General features: G+C 48.1%; 8 protein-coding genes across 8 annotated transcripts; 5 read left to right on the top strand and 3 right to left on the bottom strand.

Moving 5' to 3' along the window:
• Window positions 1–30: 30 nt before the first annotated feature.
• ARB_02165 (uncharacterized protein) lies at window positions 31–1,781 on the top strand (the record flags this gene model as incomplete). Its single annotated transcript, XM_003011565.1, has 5 exons — window positions 31–298; window positions 480–684; window positions 741–842; window positions 907–1,590; window positions 1,652–1,781. The coding sequence occupies 5 exons, from the start codon at window positions 31–33 to the stop codon at window positions 1,779–1,781; spliced, it is 1,389 nt and encodes a 462-aa protein (XP_003011611.1).
• A 475-nt stretch (window positions 1,782–2,256) lies between these two features.
• On the top strand, window positions 2,257–3,274 carry ARB_02164 (uncharacterized protein; the record flags this gene model as incomplete). The annotated part of the gene is made up of 3 exons (XM_003011564.1): window positions 2,257–2,265; window positions 2,383–2,658; window positions 2,723–3,274. The coding sequence occupies 3 exons, from the start codon at window positions 2,257–2,259 to the stop codon at window positions 3,272–3,274; spliced, it is 837 nt and encodes a 278-aa protein (XP_003011610.1).
• Window positions 3,275–3,698: 424 nt separating this feature from the next.
• ARB_02163 (uncharacterized protein) lies at window positions 3,699–4,051 on the bottom strand (the record flags this gene model as incomplete). The annotated part of the gene is made up of 2 exons (XM_003011563.1): window positions 3,699–3,721; window positions 3,829–4,051. 2 exons carry the CDS (start codon window positions 4,049–4,051, stop codon window positions 3,699–3,701), a joined length of 246 nt encoding a protein of 81 aa, XP_003011609.1.
• A 575-nt stretch (window positions 4,052–4,626) lies between these two features.
• Window positions 4,627–6,132, bottom strand: ARB_02162 (WD40 domain protein; the record flags this gene model as incomplete). Its single annotated transcript, XM_003011562.1, has 1 exon — window positions 4,627–6,132. One exon carries the CDS (start codon window positions 6,130–6,132, stop codon window positions 4,627–4,629), a length of 1,506 nt encoding a protein of 501 aa, XP_003011608.1.
• Window positions 6,133–6,459: 327 nt separating this feature from the next.
• Window positions 6,460–9,511, bottom strand: ARB_02161 (uncharacterized protein; the record flags this gene model as incomplete). Its single annotated transcript, XM_003011561.1, has 4 exons — window positions 6,460–7,397; window positions 7,585–7,760; window positions 7,822–8,168; window positions 8,324–9,511. The coding sequence occupies 4 exons, from the start codon at window positions 9,509–9,511 to the stop codon at window positions 6,460–6,462; spliced, it is 2,649 nt and encodes an 882-aa protein (XP_003011607.1).
• A 558-nt stretch (window positions 9,512–10,069) lies between these two features.
• ARB_02160 (uncharacterized protein) lies at window positions 10,070–12,662 on the top strand (the record flags this gene model as incomplete). Its single annotated transcript, XM_003011560.1, has 6 exons — window positions 10,070–10,156; window positions 10,213–10,414; window positions 10,478–10,717; window positions 10,818–10,974; window positions 11,031–11,130; window positions 11,187–12,662. 6 exons carry the CDS (start codon window positions 10,070–10,072, stop codon window positions 12,660–12,662), a joined length of 2,262 nt encoding a protein of 753 aa, XP_003011606.1.
• Window positions 12,663–14,553: 1,891 nt separating this feature from the next.
• On the top strand, window positions 14,554–16,462 carry ARB_02159 (uncharacterized protein; the record flags this gene model as incomplete). The annotated part of the gene is made up of 3 exons (XM_003011559.1): window positions 14,554–14,845; window positions 14,911–15,328; window positions 15,400–16,462. The coding sequence occupies 3 exons, from the start codon at window positions 14,554–14,556 to the stop codon at window positions 16,460–16,462; spliced, it is 1,773 nt and encodes a 590-aa protein (XP_003011605.1).
• Window positions 16,463–19,942: 3,480 nt separating this feature from the next.
• Window positions 19,943–22,309, top strand: ARB_02158 (uncharacterized protein; the record flags this gene model as incomplete). Its single annotated transcript, XM_003011558.1, has 2 exons — window positions 19,943–21,264; window positions 21,415–22,309. The coding sequence occupies 2 exons, from the start codon at window positions 19,943–19,945 to the stop codon at window positions 22,307–22,309; spliced, it is 2,217 nt and encodes a 738-aa protein (XP_003011604.1).
• Between the last annotated feature and the right edge of the window lie 550 nt (window positions 22,310–22,859).

Here is a 22,859-nt window from a genome sequence, read left to right as displayed (position 1 = left end):
ACTATCTAGCCCTGGCCGGTTTATATTAATATGTTCGCTCGGGAGACCGTCATCTTCTTTTTCCAGCTCGGCTTTTTCTTCTTGTTTTTTCTTGTTTTCCTTTTCTTCTCTGGTTCAGCCCTGCATTTGCTTCTTCCTCCACCCTTGCGTCAGGGTATCCGGTGGAATGGATACGTCCCATACCCTTTAGATGCCACATTCTATAGCTCCAGGCCCTTCATCCTCCGAATTGTCGACTGGTTTGATACATCAAACTTGACGGTTTGGGACATGTTATGCTCGGCCGTGATATGGCGCTGTACAATGTCCTGTTGAAAAAACTTCATGTACCCCCAGGACTCTGTATATCCCTATCTTCCTTCTTGACAGGCCGTCACCTATACCCTGTTCCATTTCTTCTTGCTTAGAGTATATTTGAGCCCCTTTCTTGCATGATATCATGGCAGCCACACTACCCAGACGGTCGCGCCCGGCCATAGACCAAGGCCAGGAGCGTCTTATCTATTCAAATACATCCCTCCTACATGGTCACCCTCCAGTCATTAAAACTAGGGCACAGCTAAGTCTTGAGGAAAATTTACAGGCCAATGTCCCCCAGAGTCAAGCGGCCACTCGGCCTGCTCAGATATCTAATCCAAAATTCCGTGAAACACGGCCACGTCTTCTGCTGATGGGTCTACGAAGGTTTGTGTCCGCTGCCCCTGTTTCAAAGTAACATTGTACTGAAATGCTACTTATAGAAGCGGAAAATCCTCCATTCAGAGCGTTGTATTCCACAAGATGCCACCGACGGAGACTCTATTTTTGGAATCTACGACACGTATCCAAAAGGATGCTATCCAGTAAGTTTTGCCCGAGGCCAATCCAATGTTATATCGTATTACTGCATGCCTAACATGGATATAGTTCTTTCATGGATTTTCAGATTTGGGATTTCCCAGGACAATTAGAGTATCTAGAACCATCATTTGATCAAGAGGAGTTATTCAGTAATCTGGGAGCCCTCGTTTGGGTGATAGATGCCCAGGACGATTACCTAGAAGCCGTCACTCGGCTGAACAAGACCATACTCATGATCCAGCAATACTACCCACACATCAACATTGAGGTCTTTATCCACAAGGTAGATGGACTCTCAGAAGAATACCGCTCTGATACGTTTCAAGACATCGTCCAGCGTATCTCTGACGAGCTAAGTGACGCTGGATACGAAAATGCACCAATACACTACTACCTGACATCAATCTACGATTATTCGGTTTTCGAGGCCTTTAGCAAGGTTATTCAAAAGCTGATTCCCCAATTATCGACACTGGAAAATCTCATCAATATCCTCTCAAATAACTCCGGCATGGAGAAAACATATTTGTTTGACGTTCTCAGCAAGATATACATCGCCTCCGACACAAGACCAGTAGACATGGCATGTTACGAGATGTGTTCCGACTACATTGATGTGATCGTTGACATTAGCGAGCTATACTCCTGGGACCACCCTGACCGGAAGGCTAAGGGCCCGCAAGTGTCGGAAGCAGAAAGCCATGTGATACTTCACGATAAATGCATGATTCATTTAATGGAAATGAACAAGTAGGCCCGCACCTTCGCTGTCTCACTATCGAATACTCCTGCTAACTTGAATAATTTTTAGATACCTCTGTCTTGTTTCCGTGATCAAGAATCCTGATGCTAAAGAAAAGAAGGGACTCATTGATATGAATTGCCGGACGTTTCAAGATGCGCTCAACGAGGTGTTTAGTAGAACATGGGATCAAGAGTAATCCATAGACGGTGGCATTGGGCGGCTATCTGTTTGCAACATTGATATTAACTTGAAATACTAAAAAAATGCCGAGAACTGGAGACTGTATGAACTGTTTCAAAGCTGTCAGAGTTAAAGTCGCGCTGTCACTATATACACGGCTAGGTAGTTCCTAAAGCTGAAAAATAGACAATAATTAGGATCCTATCTATCCATATATATATATATATATAATATTCCCTCCTGTGATTAAATTTAATTCCAGGCATCAACTTGTATATCTTTACGGCTGGTCTTATCTAAATACCTGGTTAACTTGTCACTATCTGCGTCATTGCACATGTGACCAGGATCAGCTCCGGGTTGATAATCCTAAACTTCCACATCAACAACTCCAAAGCCCAGCATAATACCAGTTCCTTGTTCTAACCCCATAGCCCCTTTAAGCCAGCCTCGGGGTATAACTACTGCATAGTAGGCTTTTGAGTGTGGCAATGGCCAATGTACGGTACAGAGCCAGGGTAAGGTCACTATCCCAATCCCTAAATCATATGCACTTAAGCATGAGCTAAAGTTATTTCAAGGGTAGCAATTACCCTCAGGCAGGCGGTTCGAGTCAGTTCGATGACAGCGTGTACCCCGGTAGGAGGACGGCAGTTGTGGAAGAATTGAACACAAGTGATGAAGAAGATGAGGGAGTCGAACAGATTGAACCAACTGAGCCAAAGGCAGAGCAGGATAGCAGCCCCAGCATAGGGATTATCGATATATTACGCTTTATATTCTTGGTTTTTATCATATCATCGGGTTTATCCTACTACATTACTTCGGATTCAATAATATGGGGTTACCAACGGCCGTGGTTTACAAGGCCGCAAGTGTTGCTCAGATACTTTGTGAGTACTGCATACCCGCGAAAGTGCTTTGAAAAAATATACTGATGCGCCCTCCCTTGTCTAGAAAGGTCCTCTCATCCTCTCTCGCTCGGAATTGTCTCTATACAACGGCACAGACCCCAATCTCCCTGTATATGTCTCTGTAAACTACACCATCTACGATGTCTCTGCAAATCGACGCATGTACGGCCCGGGAGGAGGCTATGGGTTCTTTTCTGGTCGAGACGCAACGCGTGCATTTGTATCCGGTTGTTTCAAAGAAGACCTGACCTCCGACCTGCGCGGGTTAGAGGAGATGTATATGCCTATCGAAGATGTCCCAGACGAGGAATTGACCAATGCCCAAAAGAAAATTCGACGAGAGAAGGAGTTAAGAGAGGCACGAGCAAATGTCAGAAGACAGGTTTTACACTGGCAGAACTTCTTTGCTGACAGCCATAAGTACTTTGAAGTCGGCAAGTTGATACGCGATGGGGAAGATGAGAAAGGGGAGAAGAGAGAACTCTGTGCCAGTGCCCAGGGAGCGAGGCCCAAGAGGTCAGAGATGAAGAAAGGAACGACAGCTAAAAGCCAGCCTACGTATCCTCCGGGTGTGAAGAAGGGAGGAAAGCATTGAATGGCTCCCATCTTCTATATATACCACATCAATGTCAGGACATAGAGTGGCGGGCACCAAACCGAAACATATTGACCTATATCCGATACGATAGTAACTCTGAAGCTGTCAACTTTTGCTTGATTGGCGTGATATCTGAAGCGGTCTTCCTTTTTCTAATTCCGTTTTCATTTTCGGATGGCTGAACATTAAATAACATTAAGCCTCATTCGTACCGTGCAAAGGGTCCCCTTTTTCCCCATTTCATTCCACCCAATGGAATAGAAAGGGAGCAGGCACTAATGGAAGAGGAAAAAAACGAGAAAACATCATAATATTTCTCGTTGTCGCTACATGATGATGATGAACCGTGTCAAGTAAACGTAAGGTGTAACGCCAGGGGAATACAAAAGGAGGACAGAAAAGAAATCCTAATGCGTTTTCTTTACTCGGCGGCAACGGCACGGGCTAGATTAAAGAGAAAGACGTTAGTTTATTCCACCACGAACAGCTTTTGATGTATCCGATTCCACAGTATCTAGCGTGCTGTAGGTCGGATAGAAGGGTTGACATACTGTAGATGTTCATCTTAGAGTGTCCAACAACCTTCTTGATCTGACCCTTCTCCTCGAGGTCGGCAAGGGCCTTTCGGGCAAGGGAGCCGTTGATCTTTAGTCTGTCGACGAGGGTTGCGACAGTGATCAATCGGTAGGACTGGACATCCTTGTAGAGCTTCTCGGAGGTGGTCTTGTCGAGAACGACGGCGTGGACGGCCTTGTCCTTGACTGTCCAGAGCATTAGCTATTCGTTCTTTTTCCTTCATTTCACAACTTGTACAGTCGGTCTATCGTGACGTTCTTCCGCCGCATCTTCAATTGAACATCGCCAAACAACCCAGTACAAGCGAGCGCGCCTCATATCCGTGCTAGGAATATCTCTTACCCTTTCCCTTCGACCACTTCTTCTTTTGCTTCTTGCCTCCGGCGGATGCTGATGGTGCCTGTACGTCGAGCCGTTAGTAACGCTGCCAGAAGGTCGGGGAAAGGTACCGGAGTCGCAATAAAAGCTATGCGCCTATGCGCAGGCTCGCCTCACGGTGAACAACACCAGGTATACTGACCATTTTGGATGAACTTGCGGATCGTTGTCGACGGGAAGAATCAGCGACACGAAAGAATCAACTTCAGGCTTTCTTTTCGACGTCGCCAAAAATTTACCAAGTGGGGTATGACTAAGCGGAAAGCCCTAAGCCCTAGTCAACTATATTAACTAGTCTATATGGTGCTGTTTTAACATTAGTCATGCAAAACATGGCCGCTTTAAAATGTATTATGTAATTATTTATTTTTACTCTATTTTTCTTTATTTTTTTCTTATTTTTCGGTCTTTGTGAGAGGAAAGTCAACGTCGCTCAGGGGAGGCAGAAGCTCTGCGGCATCATCGATGGCGGCCACTTTGTGCAGCTGAGTCGACGAACCGGTGCCAGTGAGATATCCCATCTCGTATCCTCGCTGCCCTCCCACCCAGAAGAGGCCGCCCATCTCCTTGTCTGTCTTGATCCAGCCAACTTCAGCTCGCCCTCGCAGACTGCGGATTATCGCACCGCGAGGACTTCGGCCACAGAGCCACTGGTGGACTGCTATCGTGGTATCGTCCCCGCTCATAGTCATTAGGAGATCCGGGATCTCACTGTTCCAACATAATTGCTTGATGTTGGCGCTGTGGACAAGAGCTCCTGACAGAGTTGGCTTGCTGCCCTCAACAGACCACATCCAAGCTATGTTGGGCATACTTTCGTCAATAGTCACAGCTGCACTGCTTGTGGGGTTAAATGATATGTTGGAGACGATGCGGTCTTCTGCCGATAGGTTGTAGGTATATGGAAACACAGGTGATTCTGGAGCCAACATGTAATCCGTGATATCTGGTATCGTCGACTCCTGTTCAACATACACATCACGCCCAATAGGCTCTGTGGTTGGATCTCCTAATACAGCTATAAGCACGAACTGTTGATTTCCACCAAAGTAAGCATTATTGTTTATTTTATTGCGCCATAGAATGGAAAGACATACCGCTGTCCCACTTATCAGCTCAACAGTGCCATCATGTTTGCCAATGGCCAAAAGCTGAGAATCTGGACTCCATTCAACAGTTCTGACACCAAAGTCATGGTCATCGTCACCGGTGCTAGATCCTTCATAACTCCTAAATCGCTGACCATCGGCTGTGTAAATTACTACCATAGTGCCTTGGCTTGCGGTATCCCACACTGCTATCCAATTACCATCAGGGCTCCATTTCAGGCCCCTTGCGTCCGTAGTAGGGAGATTGACAGCTGTAATAACTTCATGGGATCCAACTTCATGTAATGATAGAATATCTCCTGTATTCCCTTTAGTCAACACCGCGAGATGTCCAGAGCTTGGGCGAAATGCGTAGGTTGAATGCCCCGCAAACTTTGGGCATTTGATAACTCGCTGATGGCCTGATGTGAGAGAGAATATCGTCAAATGGGTGTTGAATTCAGGTATAACAATGATCTCATCGCCTGATTGAGAGAAGCTCACATGGGCCAGCCCTGTAATCTCCCCGGCATCTATTTTGGCTGACCATGTCTCCTCGTTGGCGTCATGAACAAAAATTTTATTCCCGCCGGCGCACAACACGCGCTGTATGGTAGTATTTTCATCCCTTTGTCCAGGCAAGGATTGCTCTCTGGATTCTCCAGTAGCCCATTGTAGGTGTTTAACAGGCCCTGTCAAGTCTTGCAGGGAGATTGGCCGGATATCCCCATCCCCTTTAAGTGAATGGATTTTTAACTCTTTCTCTCCCGCTGTAGCGGCGAATCGACCATCGTCAGATAGAGTAAAAGGCATGTTATACTTGAAAGTAATAGTTAATTGGGCGGTTAAGTAGTATATTTCAGGGAGCTGGAGTAACACCTGGTAGTGGACTTGTTACTGTTTATATCAACACCCGATTTTGCTTTTTAGGGGGAAAACTCAAAATATCAGTAATAATAACAATAACTAATCAACTGACTACCAACACCCGTCTCCCCGAAAAGGCCAAACTCGAAAACATTCACGGCTTTTGCATGGACTGATTCAAAAAAAAAAAAAAAAAAAAAATTAAGTAGCGTGGGGAGATAAATTCTATATGACCCATGCTGCACAACTAGCCCGTGTTGATAGCGTCCAATATCAGGTTAAATCAATCACTTCAGTGTCATGTACCACACTAGAAGCTCCTTCAGGATTTAAATCTGAAGTCGCCGAGCGTTTTCTCCCACTGACTTCAGAGTTGGAGTGCCCAATATAGTCATCTATCGGGCGATCTTTGATAACAATATCAAGAGCCATTAATGACTTGTATGGGGCGGACCCGAGGAATTCTTCGAGCTCTGTAGGAGAAACAATACTGTTTATATTCTTCACAGCATCAACAGCCCTACTCTTCCACATGGTGGCTGGGTTTTCGAGCTTGGTAATCACCAAGGTATTTGGATTACCCGAGCGGCGAGTTTCGTGACGAATTGTCCGATCTTTGTTAAGAGCCTGGTGTATATGAAACCGACGGCTCGAGTTTATCCGCAGCTCAAGTACTTCTTGCGTATGACTTTCCAGGAATGCATTAAGCTCAGTGCAGTCATTGCATCTGCAGCTTGACGCCGGTGGGCGTCTCCAGCTCGCCACTGCGTTACTTCTCGGACGGACGTATCTTAAAACGTATTCCAAGATCGCCCTTAGAACGAAAGTCGACTCCGCGGATCCCTGTTTATGGCCAGTTCGACCCGGCAAACCTGACACTATACCCCGAAGGAAAGGGACAATTATATTGGGGAAGGCCATTTTAAGCGACTGAGACTGTTTTATGGCACGAATAATGCCAGCATGAAGAATGGACAGGGGTATATCGAAATCAAGACACTGTTCGTAAATACTGATCAAATCTTCACCCTTGAGGGCCGAGGATTTATATTGTATGCTTGTCCGGAGCGGCCCAAAACTATTCACGGGCTTTGCTTCGAGACCTTGGTCCAGATTGAAGTCTTTGACTAGATCTTCGAAAGTTCTTCGGTAGAACGCACGGAACCCTTCCATACGGAGATGTCCGTTTATATATGAGGTTCCTAGTTTAGCTAGACATGATGCCGTAATACCACAAGCGGCCACCTGTCGTAGTAAAGCGATTGTACTTAAATGCAAGTTAGAGAAACGTTTGCGATATAAGATTTAAAGGTATGCAGTAAGCTCACTCTTGAAGTTTCTCAATTGTCGGGTATAACGTGAGTATACGGACTATAGAGTCTACTTCATCCCGAGTACCATTTCGTAGTCTTGGTAGAAGCCCGGCAAGTTTTTGCTCCCGCCAACATAGCAAATCAACCCATTCGGCTGGCCTTCTCTCGTCTGGAATGTCAATGCACGCTGAGACAAGGTCGGTTGCCACCACGACTTGTTTCGCTGGGTGATCCCGAGCTTGTAGGAAGATATAATTAAGCCTGAGGTTCTCAGCATCAAAAATTTAGTAATCGGGAGTTCGACTCTTTCATGCAAACTTACGCTTTCTTCACAATTTCGTATTCCTGGCCGACCAAGTTCTCTGCAATGCATGGGTAGACCTCTGGAGAAACAAAAGCTGCATGTAGCTTTATCGTTTTTTCGAATAATTCATTATTCCCGATCATGTAGAGTCCCTGGGCTATGATACTAAGGACAGTATCGGAGAATTTATACCTGAAGGTACTGCTTACGCGCCAGCCAGGTCTCGAAATTGCATGGTATTTTTCGTAAGCTTCATTGTGTCCCAGAACCAGCTCTACAAGGCGGTTGAACTCCTCGCGTGATTCGGTATTTTCGGGGTCCTTTATTAGCAGCAACAACCTGTTCAGCCAGGATGCCAGTTTCTCCTGATTGCTTCCATTTATGCCTCGGAAGCGAAAATAAACATCAAGTCTTTTGGGGACGATAACGACAGCCTTTTTCGTAGTATCAGCGTATCAAGTAATATAAGAGATATTAAAAGTTTGCCCCAACCCACCGTATTTCGATAGAAGTGGCACACAGATGTGCCTTCGTTTCCTGTATACCCCGAGTAATCCTCATCCGTAGGGATTCCACGTAGGACATTCATTTGGATATACTCCCAATTCTTAACAGGAATCTCGCCGCATACGGGATTTCCTTGCGAGTCGATTACCGGTTTCATGATGGTGCTATCATCAATGGTATCCTGAATCTCATAATAGCCCTGAGAATTTGTGTAATCATCGCATGAGCCCCTAACTTCTCGCTCTACATTTCCTAAGTAAAGGTTGAAGCCTAGTTCCTCACAGGCTGCCTGGAGTTCAGCCATACGGGGGCGGTCTGAGCCTTTCATCGACTGGAAACTCAGGCTAGAGTCTGTGTACATGTGCGAAAGCTTGTACAATAGCAAATACGGGCCTTCGTCTTCGGCTCTGGGCTCCCAAAATTTTAACACATTTCTCAATGCACTAGACTCTGAGCTAGGAGCCGACGGTACATTGTCCGTACCTTCGAGAATCAAATTGTAGGTTAGGACCAGACGATGTCCACTGGTGATGGGTTTGATCTCGTGGAAGACATCCGAATACCATGCAGCATATGAGAATCCGGCCATTGATGTGGTGGATGTTTTGAACTGCATGCTCTTGCCCCGATGGTTGAGGACAATTTCACCTCCTTCGTGTTCTGTAGGCAAGCAGACGACCAAAGTAGCAAACATCCCATCTGCTTTTGGAGAGTCCTGATGGGATAGGAAGAATGCGTCCTTTTCGTAGATAAGAAGCTTGTAAGGGTCTGCTCTGATCGAGCCTACCTTATCGGCAACACCCAGCGCCTTGCCGACATCAGCGATAATCTTTTTCATGTAGTTGGCCCATCCGGGAGCCTTGATATCGAACTCGGTGGTGTTGAGCTCCCAGCATTTCCGCACAGAGGTGTCAACTAGCGTCTCTTCACCCTTTCCGAACGGACTTCTGTGACAGACATCGATAATGGCGTTGGCATCGTCGGGGGACAGAGGCAGCTTCACCGCCCGGTCTAGGCCATTGATATGGAGGTTTGGGTCAAGGATCCCATTTAGACCACGGAAACAAGCAAAGTCGCCCTTTGAATCAATTGAGCGTAGTGCTTGATGAATCCTTTTCTTGATACTCGTGATCTCTGGTGTGTCTTCACCGCTGGAATCGTCATCATAATCTTGGCCTTTGGGCCACCCGTCGTCACTCATGGCCGTTTGGTTCGTACCACGCCGCTCGTAACTGAATTAGTATAAAGGTTTTTCCGGACTCCAGGGATCCCGATAGTCAACGAAGAGTTATCTGGTGTTCAATGTCTTTTCGTTTGCCCTCTTGCGATGATGAGATGACCTGAAGCAGCCAAATAGCAACTAGTTAGTTAATTTAACTACGACAAAAGCCGCGATCAAACGCGTTTCGGGCACCTGGGCAGGAACACGGTCACGTGGAATTAAGTTAACATTTATGAAAGTTAATGTCAGGATTAGTCATCCTTTATGTCTGTAGTTCGAATAGGCGGGAGCTGACTAAGCAGAACATTTGACACTAGTAAACCTTATGGCTATTTATAATTCTAAATTCTTATTGGCTGAAAATGCGGCTTCATGGACCAAAAGCCCAATCGGGTCTCCGCTTATGTCGCTTCCAATAATGTGCAATTTCAACATCGCGAAGCTGAACTATATAAAAGGAGTCTTTTTACTCCTGACGGGATGGAATTATATCCAGATGCTCACACGTAGTTAGTTGATCAACCCAAGATACTAATTATGACCTCTGGAAGACAAGAACCTGTCATCGTTGCGTCCTGCAAACAAACTCGGTTCCATCTAGCCGAGGGCAAGGGTTCGGGAGAGGTATATCCATATCTATGTAGAACTTATAATTTCGATAGTTACTAACTTCTATCTAGATTGACATTCAGGGGCTAGACATACTTATTGCCTCTCGCCCATCTCAGAGTCAGGATGCAGAGCATTCAGGGGCAGGAAAGGCGAAGGCCCGAAAGAAGGAGAAAGCTGGCCTAGGAATAGAGATTCTCACTGGCGCGAATCTTCGTTTAAAGGCTGGAGTCCATTATGGCCTTGTTGGTCGAAATGGGACGGGGAAGTCAAGTGAGGCTAACCCCTGTATTCTTGTGGGCGGATATAACACCTGGTATTGACATATCTGAATAGCCCTACTCCGAGCCATGGCCGATAGGCTGATACCCGGGCTGCCTGAGCGTGTCAAGATTGCAATTCTCCAGCAAACTGATGTTGAAGCTGACATCGATTCTGATCCGGCATCGTCGGCCATTAGGGGTATATCAGCATTACGAGTCAATGATGAATCGTCAAAGAAGGAGCCAAAGACTGTCTTACAGCAAGTTGTGCAAAGTGATACATCACGGAATGAGATCACAAGGAAAGTAAAGAGTATGTAATTTTCTGTCAACCTTTGATCCTGAGTGAGTGAAGCTGAAGGTATTGGTGAAAGTTCTATCACAGGCGCTGGAAGACCATGAAGACCCCCTAGCACCGGCAAAGGCCATCAGACAACTACGGCATGAAACTTGTCAGCACCAACTGTTTCTGGCTCAGAAGAATGCAAGTCTGAGGAGCGGCGCTAGGGGGCTACAAGCAAGAAAGGACTTGAAAACAGCGGAAAATAGGCTTGAAGAGTCAGCAGAGCGGTAAGCGGATGAGTTTCCATACTCAAAGCAAGAGCATGGCCACTGATAGCGAATAGCCTCAATGATGACCTTACCACCTTGGATGCCTCCAGAATTGAACAAGAGACCCAGGCAGCGGTTGAGTTACTTGCTGATGTGGAGGCACAGTTTGAAAGTGTAAGTGCCTTAGGACTGACATAAATATACTATGTGCTAAGTGGATATATATTTAGATGAATGTTGTAGACTTGGACCAAGAAGCCCGGAAGGTTCTTCTAGGTCTAGGCTTTAAGGACACTGATTTTGATCGACCATTCCTCTCTCTATCAGGAGGCTGGCGTATGCGATGTATGCTGGCTGGAGCATTGATCCAAAGTGCGGATATCATGATTTTGGATGAGCCAACTAACTTCCTTGATATGCTCGGTGTTATATGGCTGGAAACTTACCTCAGTCGAATGCAGGAGAATTCCGATAAGACAGTGGTAGTGGTTTCTCATGACCGGGCGTTCCTCAATAATATATGCGAGGAACTTATAATCCTTAGGGACAAGACACTTACCTACTTTAAGGGCAATGTGTCTGCATATGAGCAAGATCGAGAGTCTCAAAAGCTTTACTGGGGGCGTATGAAGGAGGCGCAGGAACGACAGACGGCACATATTGAGAATACGATCAAGAACAACATGAAGATAGGCAAGAAGACAGGAGACGATAATAAGCTGCGAATGGCCAAATCCAGACAGAAGAAGTTGGACGATCGAATGGGGGTACAGGTAAGCGCAACAGGAGGCAGATTCAAGCTGAGCCGTGACCGTGTTGGATGGCATGACTCTATGCGAGCTGAGATTGAGGTCCCGGCGGACGAGAAGGGGGTATCAATCGACCTTCCAGAGGCGCCCGACCTGAGGTTCCCGGGACCGCTGCTCTCACTTGAAGGTGTGACATTTCAGTATAAACACAGCGGCCCTGTTGTGCTCAATTCCATTGATCTGGTCATGCACATGGGCGACCGCGTAGGTATCTTGGGTCTCAACGGATGTGGCAAGTCGACGTTATTGAAAATTCTAGTGGGAACCAACGAGCCAACACAGGGGAAGCTATCTCGACACCCTCGACTGAAGCTGGGATACTACTCCCAACACTCGGTCGAGGAGCTTCAGGAGCTCGGCAGATCGTCGCCAACGGAGACGGGACTGAGCCTACTTTGCAGGGAGACAGAAGGCGTGCTTGATGAAGGAGAAGTCAGAGGCATGCTCAGTTCGCTGGGATTACCTGGACGGACGGCGTCAGATGTCCCCGTTTGCCAGCTGTCGGGTGGACAGCTGGTTCGGCTTGCCCTTGCTCGAATCCTTTGGCCGATGCCACATATCTTGGTGCTCGACGAGATCACGACGCATCTTGATTTCCACACCGTCCTTGCCCTGGCTGCAGCTCTCTCGTCATATAACGGAGCCCTGCTGCTAGTCTCCCACGATCGATACCTTGTTCGGAAGGTGATCGAAGGCAAGGAGAACCTAGAGGGCGACGATGACGGCAGCGGTGGAATGGCAGAGCATGAAGCCAAGGGCCGCGGAGCGACAGCTGTGGATGAATCCCAACGCCGAGATGTCGTTGTGCTCAAGGCTGGCAAGCTGCAGCTGCAAGAGGATGGAGTTGACCAGTTCGAGGCCAGCCTGCAGAAACGAGTCCGGAAGATGATTGCTTAGCCTAGCTCCAGCGGATATTCGCACATGCGGAGCACACAGTGCGGACAACAAACTAAGCCATGAATAATCGGTTGGATCTGGAGATGGATGAATATGGGGAATGGGTTTCCCCGGGAATTTGATCTCGTCTCGAAATGCATCTGGATCTGTGTCTGATGATAATATCCGCTGAAAGGGCGGAAACTAGGCTCTTTTGGCCTGATATCATGGTCTTCACTCGCCGAAAGAGACGTCTGGAAGATGGCTATGAAGACCAAGCCCATATTTTTGAGTTGACAGGGCGTCCGTATTTTTGTTAGAGAATTACAAAGACGGCTTTCTCTGCAAGTCTCTGCAATGTTCTGCTGTCCCCGAGGCCTCCACCGGCCTGTTTTGATATATGGAGTTCGCGATGGAGAATTATGGAGAACCCGAAAGATGTATGGGGAGAAGAATCGTTACTGGGTCCTAGTCTCGGCCGGTGACATATTTGAGTATCAGATGAATGTAGTTGTCTCTCCGGTGCATTGCAACGCAGTGTGTGTTGTAGTTCGTAGATATCAACCCAATCTTCGGAGTAGTTATGTTGAAGTCGCTTTCATCACAACAACATCCAACCTCATCCACCATCACGATCACGGCTCAGATCCCAGCACCCTCAATAATGCTTCGGCAGGACATCCGCTGCTTCTGGAAAATGCTAGTTTGGCTTGTGACCCTTGGAAAAAACCCATAGGACGAAGAATATCCCGCTAGCAAGAGACATGGGACCGATCAGTGGAGAGCTCAGCGTCGTAATAATGGATCATCGCAGCACAACGCCGAAGACAAGCCGCCCAGTGACAGAAGGGGAAAATCGTGATTATCAATCAGCGTGAAAGTGACTCCGGCAAAAGCAAAGACGAGAGACTTCAGTACGAAAAACCGGCGATTGGCTTGATATGGCGGTTATCCGGAGGATAAACCTTCGTGCGGCTCGTAACGACGGGTTGAACCATGGCTCTGAGCGCCCTTGCAGACGGCCTGTACGACACAGAAAGGCTTGAAGGCCGGAAAGTCGACAGTTTGAAATGCAGACAGGATGGACAGATGGGATACAGATATTTGAATTCGGGCCAAAAGGGGGGTCCTTGATGCTGGCCGCTTCAGCAGCATATAGTTTCTATAATTATATCGAGCTGCCACAACACCGCCAACCACCACGCTCTTCACCAGCTTGTGACAACCGGCAAAAATTCCTATCCACAAGAAGATGCTAGGGGTCCTGGCGTGAGGATGCTGAGACGCCACCGGTGCCAGCGCAAAGCTCCACTAGACGAGATTTGAGGGTCAGATTTCCGGTGCCCTCGAGGAGCCTTCGACTTCCCCGGCCCCGAGACATCGTCACCAACTCCAGGGGGCAGACAGAGATGAGAATAGGATAACTAGCACCCAGACGGTTATTACTTGACGAGCGAGAACTTGCTTCGACACTTTCGTCAGGGAGTTACATCCTGCTGGCCAATTAGCTGCGACGGGCGACGGGAAATATCAGCGAAAAAGGGCACTAGAGGACCCCATGTCGGCACAACTGGGGAGACATTGGGGCCTCCAGACCCCGGTCCAGGGAAGGGATTGGAACGCTGGCCATTGGTCGGCAATATCAAGCTTGCTATCGGACCCCGGTTTAGACGCCCCCGCGCTCCCAGAGGTCCTTCAGTTGTGTGTCATATACGTCCGGAGTCGTCGTAAAAAAAATTGATAAAAGGGCTGGCATCCCTCCCCTGCGGCCCAACCTGGATCTCGGAGAATAGAAGAGCTACCATCTAACTACCTTCGATCCAAGGGACTCTGGCGTGTGTCCATGGCCGTAAAGGTCTTATAGCTTCTCTTAAAGTAGCTGAGCCCCTGGAAGGGAGAACACAGCAGGACCATGGCGGGAGACCAGTACGAGTTGAACGGGGCTGACGATGGCAAATTTGGCATCTCAGAGCATGCGAATAGCATATCTCTCGAGGATGAGCCGCGAAAGAACTCAGTCGCAAGTTTTCGAACTCGCTTTATCGACAGCTTCAGACGAGATCCCAATGCATACTTTTCGCGGCCAGCGAACGCGGACAGCCATTTCGATGCAGAGCAGGCTGCAGCCGCAACGGCCGCTTCGCCTCTGCGGCGAGCGCTGAAGTCTAGACATCTTCAGATGATCGCTATAGGAGGATCTATCGGTGAGCTGCGTCCTTAGTTTCCTCGCTTTTGCGACGTTGTCGTTAACTAATATGGCTTGCTGTAGGAACCGGGCTGTTCGTCGGCTCTGGCAAGGCGCTGGCCACTGGAGGGCCCGCATCAGTCGTGATATCTTTCTGTCTCGTTGGCATAATGCTCTACGCTACTATCCACGCCCTTGGTGAACTCGCCGTCTGTTTCCCCGTCGCCGGATCCTTCTCACACTACTCTACTCGTTTCATCGATCCAGCCTGGGGTTTCGCTATGGGATGGAACTACGCTATCATGTGGCTGACCCTTCTACCGCTTGAGATCGTCTCTGCTGCGATTACAGTTGGATATTGGAAGTCTAATGTCTCTCCTGCGGCCTGGGTCGCCATATTCTACACCCTCATTGTCTGCATCAACATGTTTGGGGTCAGAGGGTACGGCGAGGCAGAGTTTATCTTCTCCATAATAAAGGTCGTTGCGATCATAGGGTTCATGTATGCATCCCAACCTCGTTGATACCGTGACTAAAGAATTAAGGGGCATCATACTAACGAATCCTTTTTAGTATCCTTGGAATCACTATCAACTGCGGCGGTGGTCCAAACGGAGAGTACATTGGAGGTAAATTCTGGAGGGATCCCGGTGCGTTCAACAACGGATTCAAAGGCCTCTGCAGTGTCTTTGTTACAGCCGCCTTCACCTTTGGCGGAGGAGAGCTTGTCGGTCTGGCTGCAGCAGAGACCAGCAACCCTCGCAAGTCCATCCCAACCGCTGTCAAGCAGGTTTTCCGGCGTATCGTCTTGTTTTACATGGTCTCCATGACCGTTGTTGGCCTGCTGGTGCCATACACTGATCAGAGACTACTGAACGGATCAGGGAGTGCCGACATCAAGGCTTCTCCCTTTGTGATTGCTATACAGGATGCCGGCATCATCGGCCTTGACTCTGTTATGAACGTCGTCATCATGATCTCCGTTTTATCTGTTGGAAATGCTGCCATCTACGGCTCTTCTCGAACACTGGCTGCACTGGCAGAGCAACGCCAGGCTCCTCGATTCCTGTCATATATCGACCGCAAAGGCCGGCCGCTAATCGCCATTGCTGCTGCCTCAACCTGTGGACTGTTTGGATTCCTGGCTGCTTCAGACAAGCAACAAGACGCCTTTACCTGGATGTTGGCTATCTCCGGTCTTTCCTCAGTATTTACCTGGGGATCTATCTGTCTAGCGCACATCCGATTCCGTCAAGGCCTTAAAGCACAAGGCCAGAGTGTCGATGACCTTCCCTTCCAGGCCCAGGGAGGCGTGATTGGTTCCTGCATCGGTTTCGCAATCAACTGCATTGTTCTCATTGCCCAATTCTGGACAGGCTTCGCACCTATCGGCTACTCTGAGCTATCAGCCGCAGGGCGTGTCAAGAACTGGTTCTCAACCTACCTGGCTGCCCCAGTTGTGATCGCTTTTTACATCACGTATAAGCTATGGCATCGCACATCCTTTGTTCGAGCAAAGGATATGGACCTAGTCACCGGGCGCCGTGACCTTAACCTGGCTCATCTGATAGCAGAAGAACGGGCTGAAAGATTGTCCTGGCCAACGTGGAAGAGAGTGTATAAGTTTTTCTGTTGATCTACTTTATTTTAACGAACCTCTCCCTCACTCGATGTAATATGTATAAAACAAAAGAAGCGAAAGAGCAACAAATGAAATGATACCCTGTTGCTTGTACATAATAGCTTAATCTGATTCTTTACCATCAGCCTCTATAGGGCCTGATGACGGCAGTGAATGCCCAGAGTGACTACTTGATACCTGCTTCTTCGCCCTGACCAAGTGTGAATACTCATAGTTAATCACCCTGGAGAAATAGCGTTCCTGGCCCGATGCTTAGCTATAAATATGTCACCATTTTCATGAAATCTGGGACTCAGACCTGTTTAATCAATATTTCCTCAGTGATTTGCAGGCTCCAGCATCGTGGCGGAGTACAGGCTTGCCCTGAAGGTATGTGACTACCCCTGGTATTGTGAAGAAGGTGGTTGAGGTGCTGACCTACAAATAGGCGCTATGGGGGAAGTAAAGACTCCTTAACCTACAAGATTGTCGACGTAGGCCCCACTGTTACTCCGAAGTGTCATTACAGGCGGCGAAGAAGGGTTCTCCAGCCCATGCGGCTGCTGGTGGAAATTTGGTCAATGCAATCAGAGCTAGTGGTCAAGTCTCTCGAGACGCTGTTGCAGCTTATAGTCCTAACCAGACACTTTTTTCGCCTCCCATTCAGTCAGTGGCTGAACCAGAAACCTTCGCTTCTCGCTGTCCTTCATGCGAGTTAGTTCCTATGGCTGCCTCAGCAAGGTATCAAACCGCGGAGCCAAAAAGGGGAAGCCCTCAATTTGCTGCAGAGAGAGTCGCTATATCATTGACACAAGACTCTCCGCCTGTTACCATTGCTGAATATAATAACTTTTTGAGAGAGGCAATGTGGAGGATAACTCCAAGGCTCTCCTATATGCATCAAGCCGAAACACATGCCTCTGTATCTTGATTTGAACAAGGCCTAACAATGTCATATACCGACCTTTCCACCCGAGCCGCAAGAACATAACCGCAAGCAGACACTTAGACGGTTGAATACTCCCATAGTGAATGAATGGCAAGAACATGTACTTGTCGTTTGCGCCATCGTGGATGCTAGGTCGGGCGCTGTCAGTGCCATTTGCCTGTTGCGGCCGTGTGTTTTAGGAGGAACTAGGGGAACTTGTGCCGAATGTCGTCGCATGGGACGTCGGTATGAAACAATTTATGCATCTCAAAATGGCCATTTTTGGCCTTGAGAATGCTGGATGGAGTGTGGCTCCAGCTTTATACCAGCAGATGGGGCGGGTCCATGACCGCATTATGACCCCTGTTAGGGAGGCCCGTTCTAATGCTGCCCGTGTGGGTGGTACGACCCGTGCCCGCCAAATTGCGGGTATTCGATGGCTATATGATAAGCAGAGAGGGAGAAGCGCCACCCCCTGGGCCTGGGGATGCTACCCGATCCTCCCGTGTATCGACAGATCTATAACGTTATTTCTAAATTTTCTATTTTATTTCCAAGGAAACTAGAGGGACACTGTACAAACGGGCCCAGGGTATGATCAGACCCAGGAGGGCCCTGGAGGAGGTTGTGGCGGGCCCTCAAGTCCTAGCAACACTGGAGAGTTTTGGTATCCCATTAGGACCACGGAGAGAGACGGCCGTTCGCTATAATAGTAGGTTCAAAAACGCCCCCACGGAGCCCGTTGCCACTTTTGAGAGCGAACAGAATATGGCTTATGTCCCTCCTTTAGGGTAATGCGGTGTTGGATTAGGTCTGTACACGGTAACGTAGATAGATCCCCGCCACTTAGATCCCGGAATCTCAGGTTAGAAACACACTGGAACAGGCCCATGATAGGAGTGGGCACTGGGGCAAGCAGGGATAGAACCAGTAACAATAGACATCATAGACTCCTTTGGTCCCTTGGGGCAGTCTAGTAGGTTGAACCTGTCCTAGTCCCGGGATGTTGAAAGCCAAGATATACCGGTCGTCAGGATGGACGGGTATAGAGAAGTAGGCATGTTTGAGGTCAGCTTGCCAGTAGCAGACTATCCTAGATCGCTTCCGCAGACCTGGAGCTGTCTAACTCAGTGGGACTCCTTACTACCTAAGGCCTCTAGACTGGTTAACTCACGCCTACTCACAGGCACCAGGTACTCGCCTCAGGAGGTCCTAATGGGATACCAAAACTCCCCCGTGTTGCTAGGACTTGAGGCCCACCACAACCTCCTCCAGGGCCGGATTACGCGCCTACACCTGAGGACATAGAATCCTACGTACGAGTCTCAGTTATGGAAAGATAATTACGCTGAGATTACAAATCCTTATTTCAGGGCCGTCACAGCTTGGGGTTGCACCTATCTTAGGGCTGCTGCTTGTGAGGATAAGACCAGAGACATAGCTGGCCAGATTCCCCTCAAGTTGTCCCTCGTCCTGGACGATCTGTTACATCCATATGCTTAGTTATGTATTTAGTCAGCTAGCTATTTAGTTACAACGTCGCGACGTCCCGACAAGACGTCAGACGATCAACAATACAACTACCTGACAGGTTAACTACTACGCTTACCACGTAGATTGTACCAGACACAGCCTTTTTTCGCGGGAATGACTCTGCGTTTCCTTCCGGAGAACGCTCGCATCAGACTCAACCCAGCGAAAGGTTGTGACATCGAAGGTGATACCCTGGAAGATGGTCCGCCTGTCAAGAACCCATTTCTCGCGGGCTTACCAGGACCAAGGTGGGTATACCCACCTATGAACAAGGGGCATTGGTTTTTATCAGGACCAGGAAGACGCGGAAGCTCACTCCTCCTTGGAGAGGGCCTTTTACTGTCATATAGCGTATCTTACCCGGACGGTACTCCTTTCAAATATAAGATACAGTCACATGTCTGTCGGACGGGTTTACCGGCAAGGGAAATCTGGAGACATATTGGAAACGAAGAAGTGTCCCATGTCATTGGTTAGCATCAATGATATAATGACTCTCTCTGCAGCCAACCAGGGGGTTCCCCTTTTTGGCCCAGCAGTTTGATAGTTGGTTACCAGTACCCTGTGAATATGTCCTTAGCTGAATTAATAGAAAGATGTCAAACGGCTGAGCCAAGGAGACGAGCCCACTAGTTGGCGGCAAAGAGAATCGTACATTTAAACGTCCAGTAGATCAATAGTGGTATCTCCTCTATGCACCTTATCATGTCGATGTTTTTACCTCCGGCGGCTCGGCTTGTCGTTAATCTTCGGCTAACCTTAAAGCCGAACTCCGCCATTCACGTGACCGCGGCTATTCGGCCCTCCAGAGTCGATCCTGGAAGGGATTCGTATATTTGCGGAGACGGACGACGAAACGACAAACATGATGACACAGGAAGATTAAGTGAAGCTGAGACACGAAGGGGCCCTGTCCTTAAGATGCCGCAGAGCTGAGAGCTGAGAGCTGTTTGATGTGGGTGTCTGTAAAATGCCATAACATCTGCATAGCCCGGTTTCCCCTCGCTCCAACCCATCGCAGGGTTTCCTTCACCATGGCCGCCCATTGCAGCCGCATTGCAGGGCGAGCTCGGTACCCCGGTATACCGCTGCAGAGCCAGTGTTTGCGCAGGTATTCGAGCAGTTGTGGCCAGGCAGTGTCCAAGGAGCCATCTTTCCGGCCGCCTTCGCTCGATGTACCACCTCGACCCTCGCCCGAACTTCAACCACCATCGTCTCGACTTGACTCGCTCAAGGATGCAAGGCCGTTCTCCTCCTTCTTGACAGATACTTTTAGCCGGCAACATGATTATCTTCGGATCAGCATCACCGAGCGCTGCAATCTGCGGTGTCTCTATTGCATGCCAGAAGAAGGCGTCCCGCTTTCACCGCCGGAACATCTGCTTACTACACCAGAAATCGTGTACCTTTCGACCTTGTTTGTATCACAGGGAGTGACCAAGATACGGCTGACTGGTGGAGAGCCTACCGTGCGCAAGGACATACTACCGATGATGCAGGATATTGGCAAGTTACGTCGTGATGGGCTTAAAGAATTATGTCTGACTACGAACGGAATATCACTCCACCGGAAACTTGACAGTATGGCTGAAGCAGGGCTGACTGGAGTCAACTTGAGCCTCGATACCCTAGATCCTTTCCAGTTTCAGATCATGACAAGACGCAAAGGGTTTGAAGCTGTGATGAAGAGTATCGAAAAGATATTAGAGCTAAACGAACGCCACGGCGCTGGTATTAAGCTAAAGATAAACTGTGTGGTCATGCGGGGTATGAATGACCGGGAGATACTCCCCTTTGTCGAGCTGGGCCGTGACAAGGCGCTCGAGGTCCGATTCATTGAATATATGCCATTCGACGGGAACAAATGGAGTAAAGGGAAGATGTTCTCCTACCAGGAGATGCTTGATGTCATCAAAGCAAAGTATCCGGGTTTTGAGAAAGTACCCGATCATAAGAATGATACCAGCAAGACATATCGGGTACCAGGCTTCAAAGGGAAGGTTGGCTTCATTACTAGCATGACACATAATTTCTGCGGGACATGTAACCGTCTCCGGATCACCAGCGACGGGAACCTGAAGGTGTGCCTCTTTGGCAACACAGAAGTGTCTCTAAGAGATATGATCCGGCAGGAAAATAACAACAAGCCAATAGATGAAGATGCTCTGCAGTCTTTGAACCTCCTCGAGTCGGCTAGACAGGCTGCTCGAGCTGAGGACCAAGGCTATCCAGTGAATGAGCGGGAGAGAGAACTTTTGCATATAATTGGCGCCGCTGTCAAGCGCAAGAAGGCAAAACATGCCGGGATTGGTATCTTGGAGAATATGAAGAACCGTCCCATGATACTGATTGGTGGGTAGGATTACTCCTCTTTTCCTTTTCTCATTTTTACGATGATATATAACCACCTATCTATGTACTCCCCTTTATGATACCATGAAAAATTATGAGACCATCATTAGTTTTATATGATTGGTTGTATATACGTCCAGATATACACTTATAGGCATTGGGTTCCTCAAATTTCAACTACAATTACTAAGATCAGCTTTGCTATAGATGAAACTACTCCTAGGAATATTCACCATTACAATCATCACCCTCCGGTTAAAAGAAGAGCCCGAACATTAATCTCACCCCTTCGGTTGTGGCAGTCTATTCCAACCCATCTCCTAGGTATCGACAGGTCAATGGGGCAATCCCCCCGTTTATATTCTACTCGGAAATCCTCGACAGGCGTAGAACTGCCGCCTTCAGCTTCATCGCAATCAAAACCGACCAAAGATAACACCATTCGTGACCTTCCAACCACATCCCATGCAAAGCTTCCCCATCTTACTCCAAACGAAACCGTCCATATGACATCAATAGGTCATAAGCCAGAAACGAATCGTTTGGCGACTGCTGTGTGCCGAGTTACATTCTCCAATCCGACCCCTATATCACTTCTAACTACTGGCGACAGCCTTATGAAAAAGGGAGATGTGCTGTCTGTTGCACGCATAGCAGGCATTATGGCCGCTAAGAAGGCAGCGGATATTATCCCACTGGCTCACCCCGGTCTGGGAATAACTGGTATTGAAGTAGATGTGGCCATATGTCCGCCTCATCCAGAAGGGAGTATGCCAAATGAGAAGAACAGGGTAGACAATGGAGTTCACGGCAGTATTCTCGTTACATCGAGCGTTAGCTGCCTTGGACGAACAGGGGTGGAAATGGAGGCAATGACGTCTGTATTGGGTGCTGCCCTTACAGTGTATGATATGTGTAAAGCTGTGGACAAGGGGATGGTGATCGGTGAAGCCAGAGTTGTTCGAAAACGAGGAGGGAAGAGTGGTGATTGGGAAGAAGGAATTCGAGTCAGAGATTCCAAGGAAAATAGTAATGAAAAGGAGAATTAGATCCGTCTATAAAAGAATTACCAACAAGTATAGATATGAAACTGTGAACACAGTACACCTCGAAATGTAGAACAAGAGAGAATCTCAATATCCAAAACTAGATGTAGAACATGCTATCGGCCAAATCTGTATGCACACCCCAGAGCCATTTAGACTGCGATACATTATACGGGGTAACGGCGTGGTGGTCCTTTTGGTGGAACGTATCATACAGATAGCACCGGCCTCTTTCACAAAGAATATCTGCATAATATGCTGGAGTAGCAATCGAGACAGACCTTGTAGCTCTTCCGAATACATATGACAAGTTATGCGTCTGTGGGAATAGATATTAGTCAAGCACGAGGATTGAGCTATGGGGTTGAATGAGAGAAAGCATACCATATTCTGCAATTCATTAGCAGTAAAATTATTCCCGTCCCTCAAAACAACGTAGTGCGCTGGTCGACATGTCCCTTGGATCCCGGCATGAGCAACCAGGAAGAAGTCGAATTCCCGAGCCGTAGTACAGCCACGATCAACCACTGTACCTGGGAGGACATTCTCAGTT

Source organism: Trichophyton benhamiae, assembly GCF_000151125.1.
Source record: "Trichophyton benhamiae CBS 112371 chromosome Unknown Abenha-G-c-31b08.f1, whole genome shotgun sequence".
Taxonomy (NCBI): Eukaryota; Fungi; Ascomycota; class Eurotiomycetes; order Onygenales; family Arthrodermataceae; genus Trichophyton; species Trichophyton benhamiae.
This window is presented reverse-complemented; position numbering and strand designations above follow the sequence as displayed.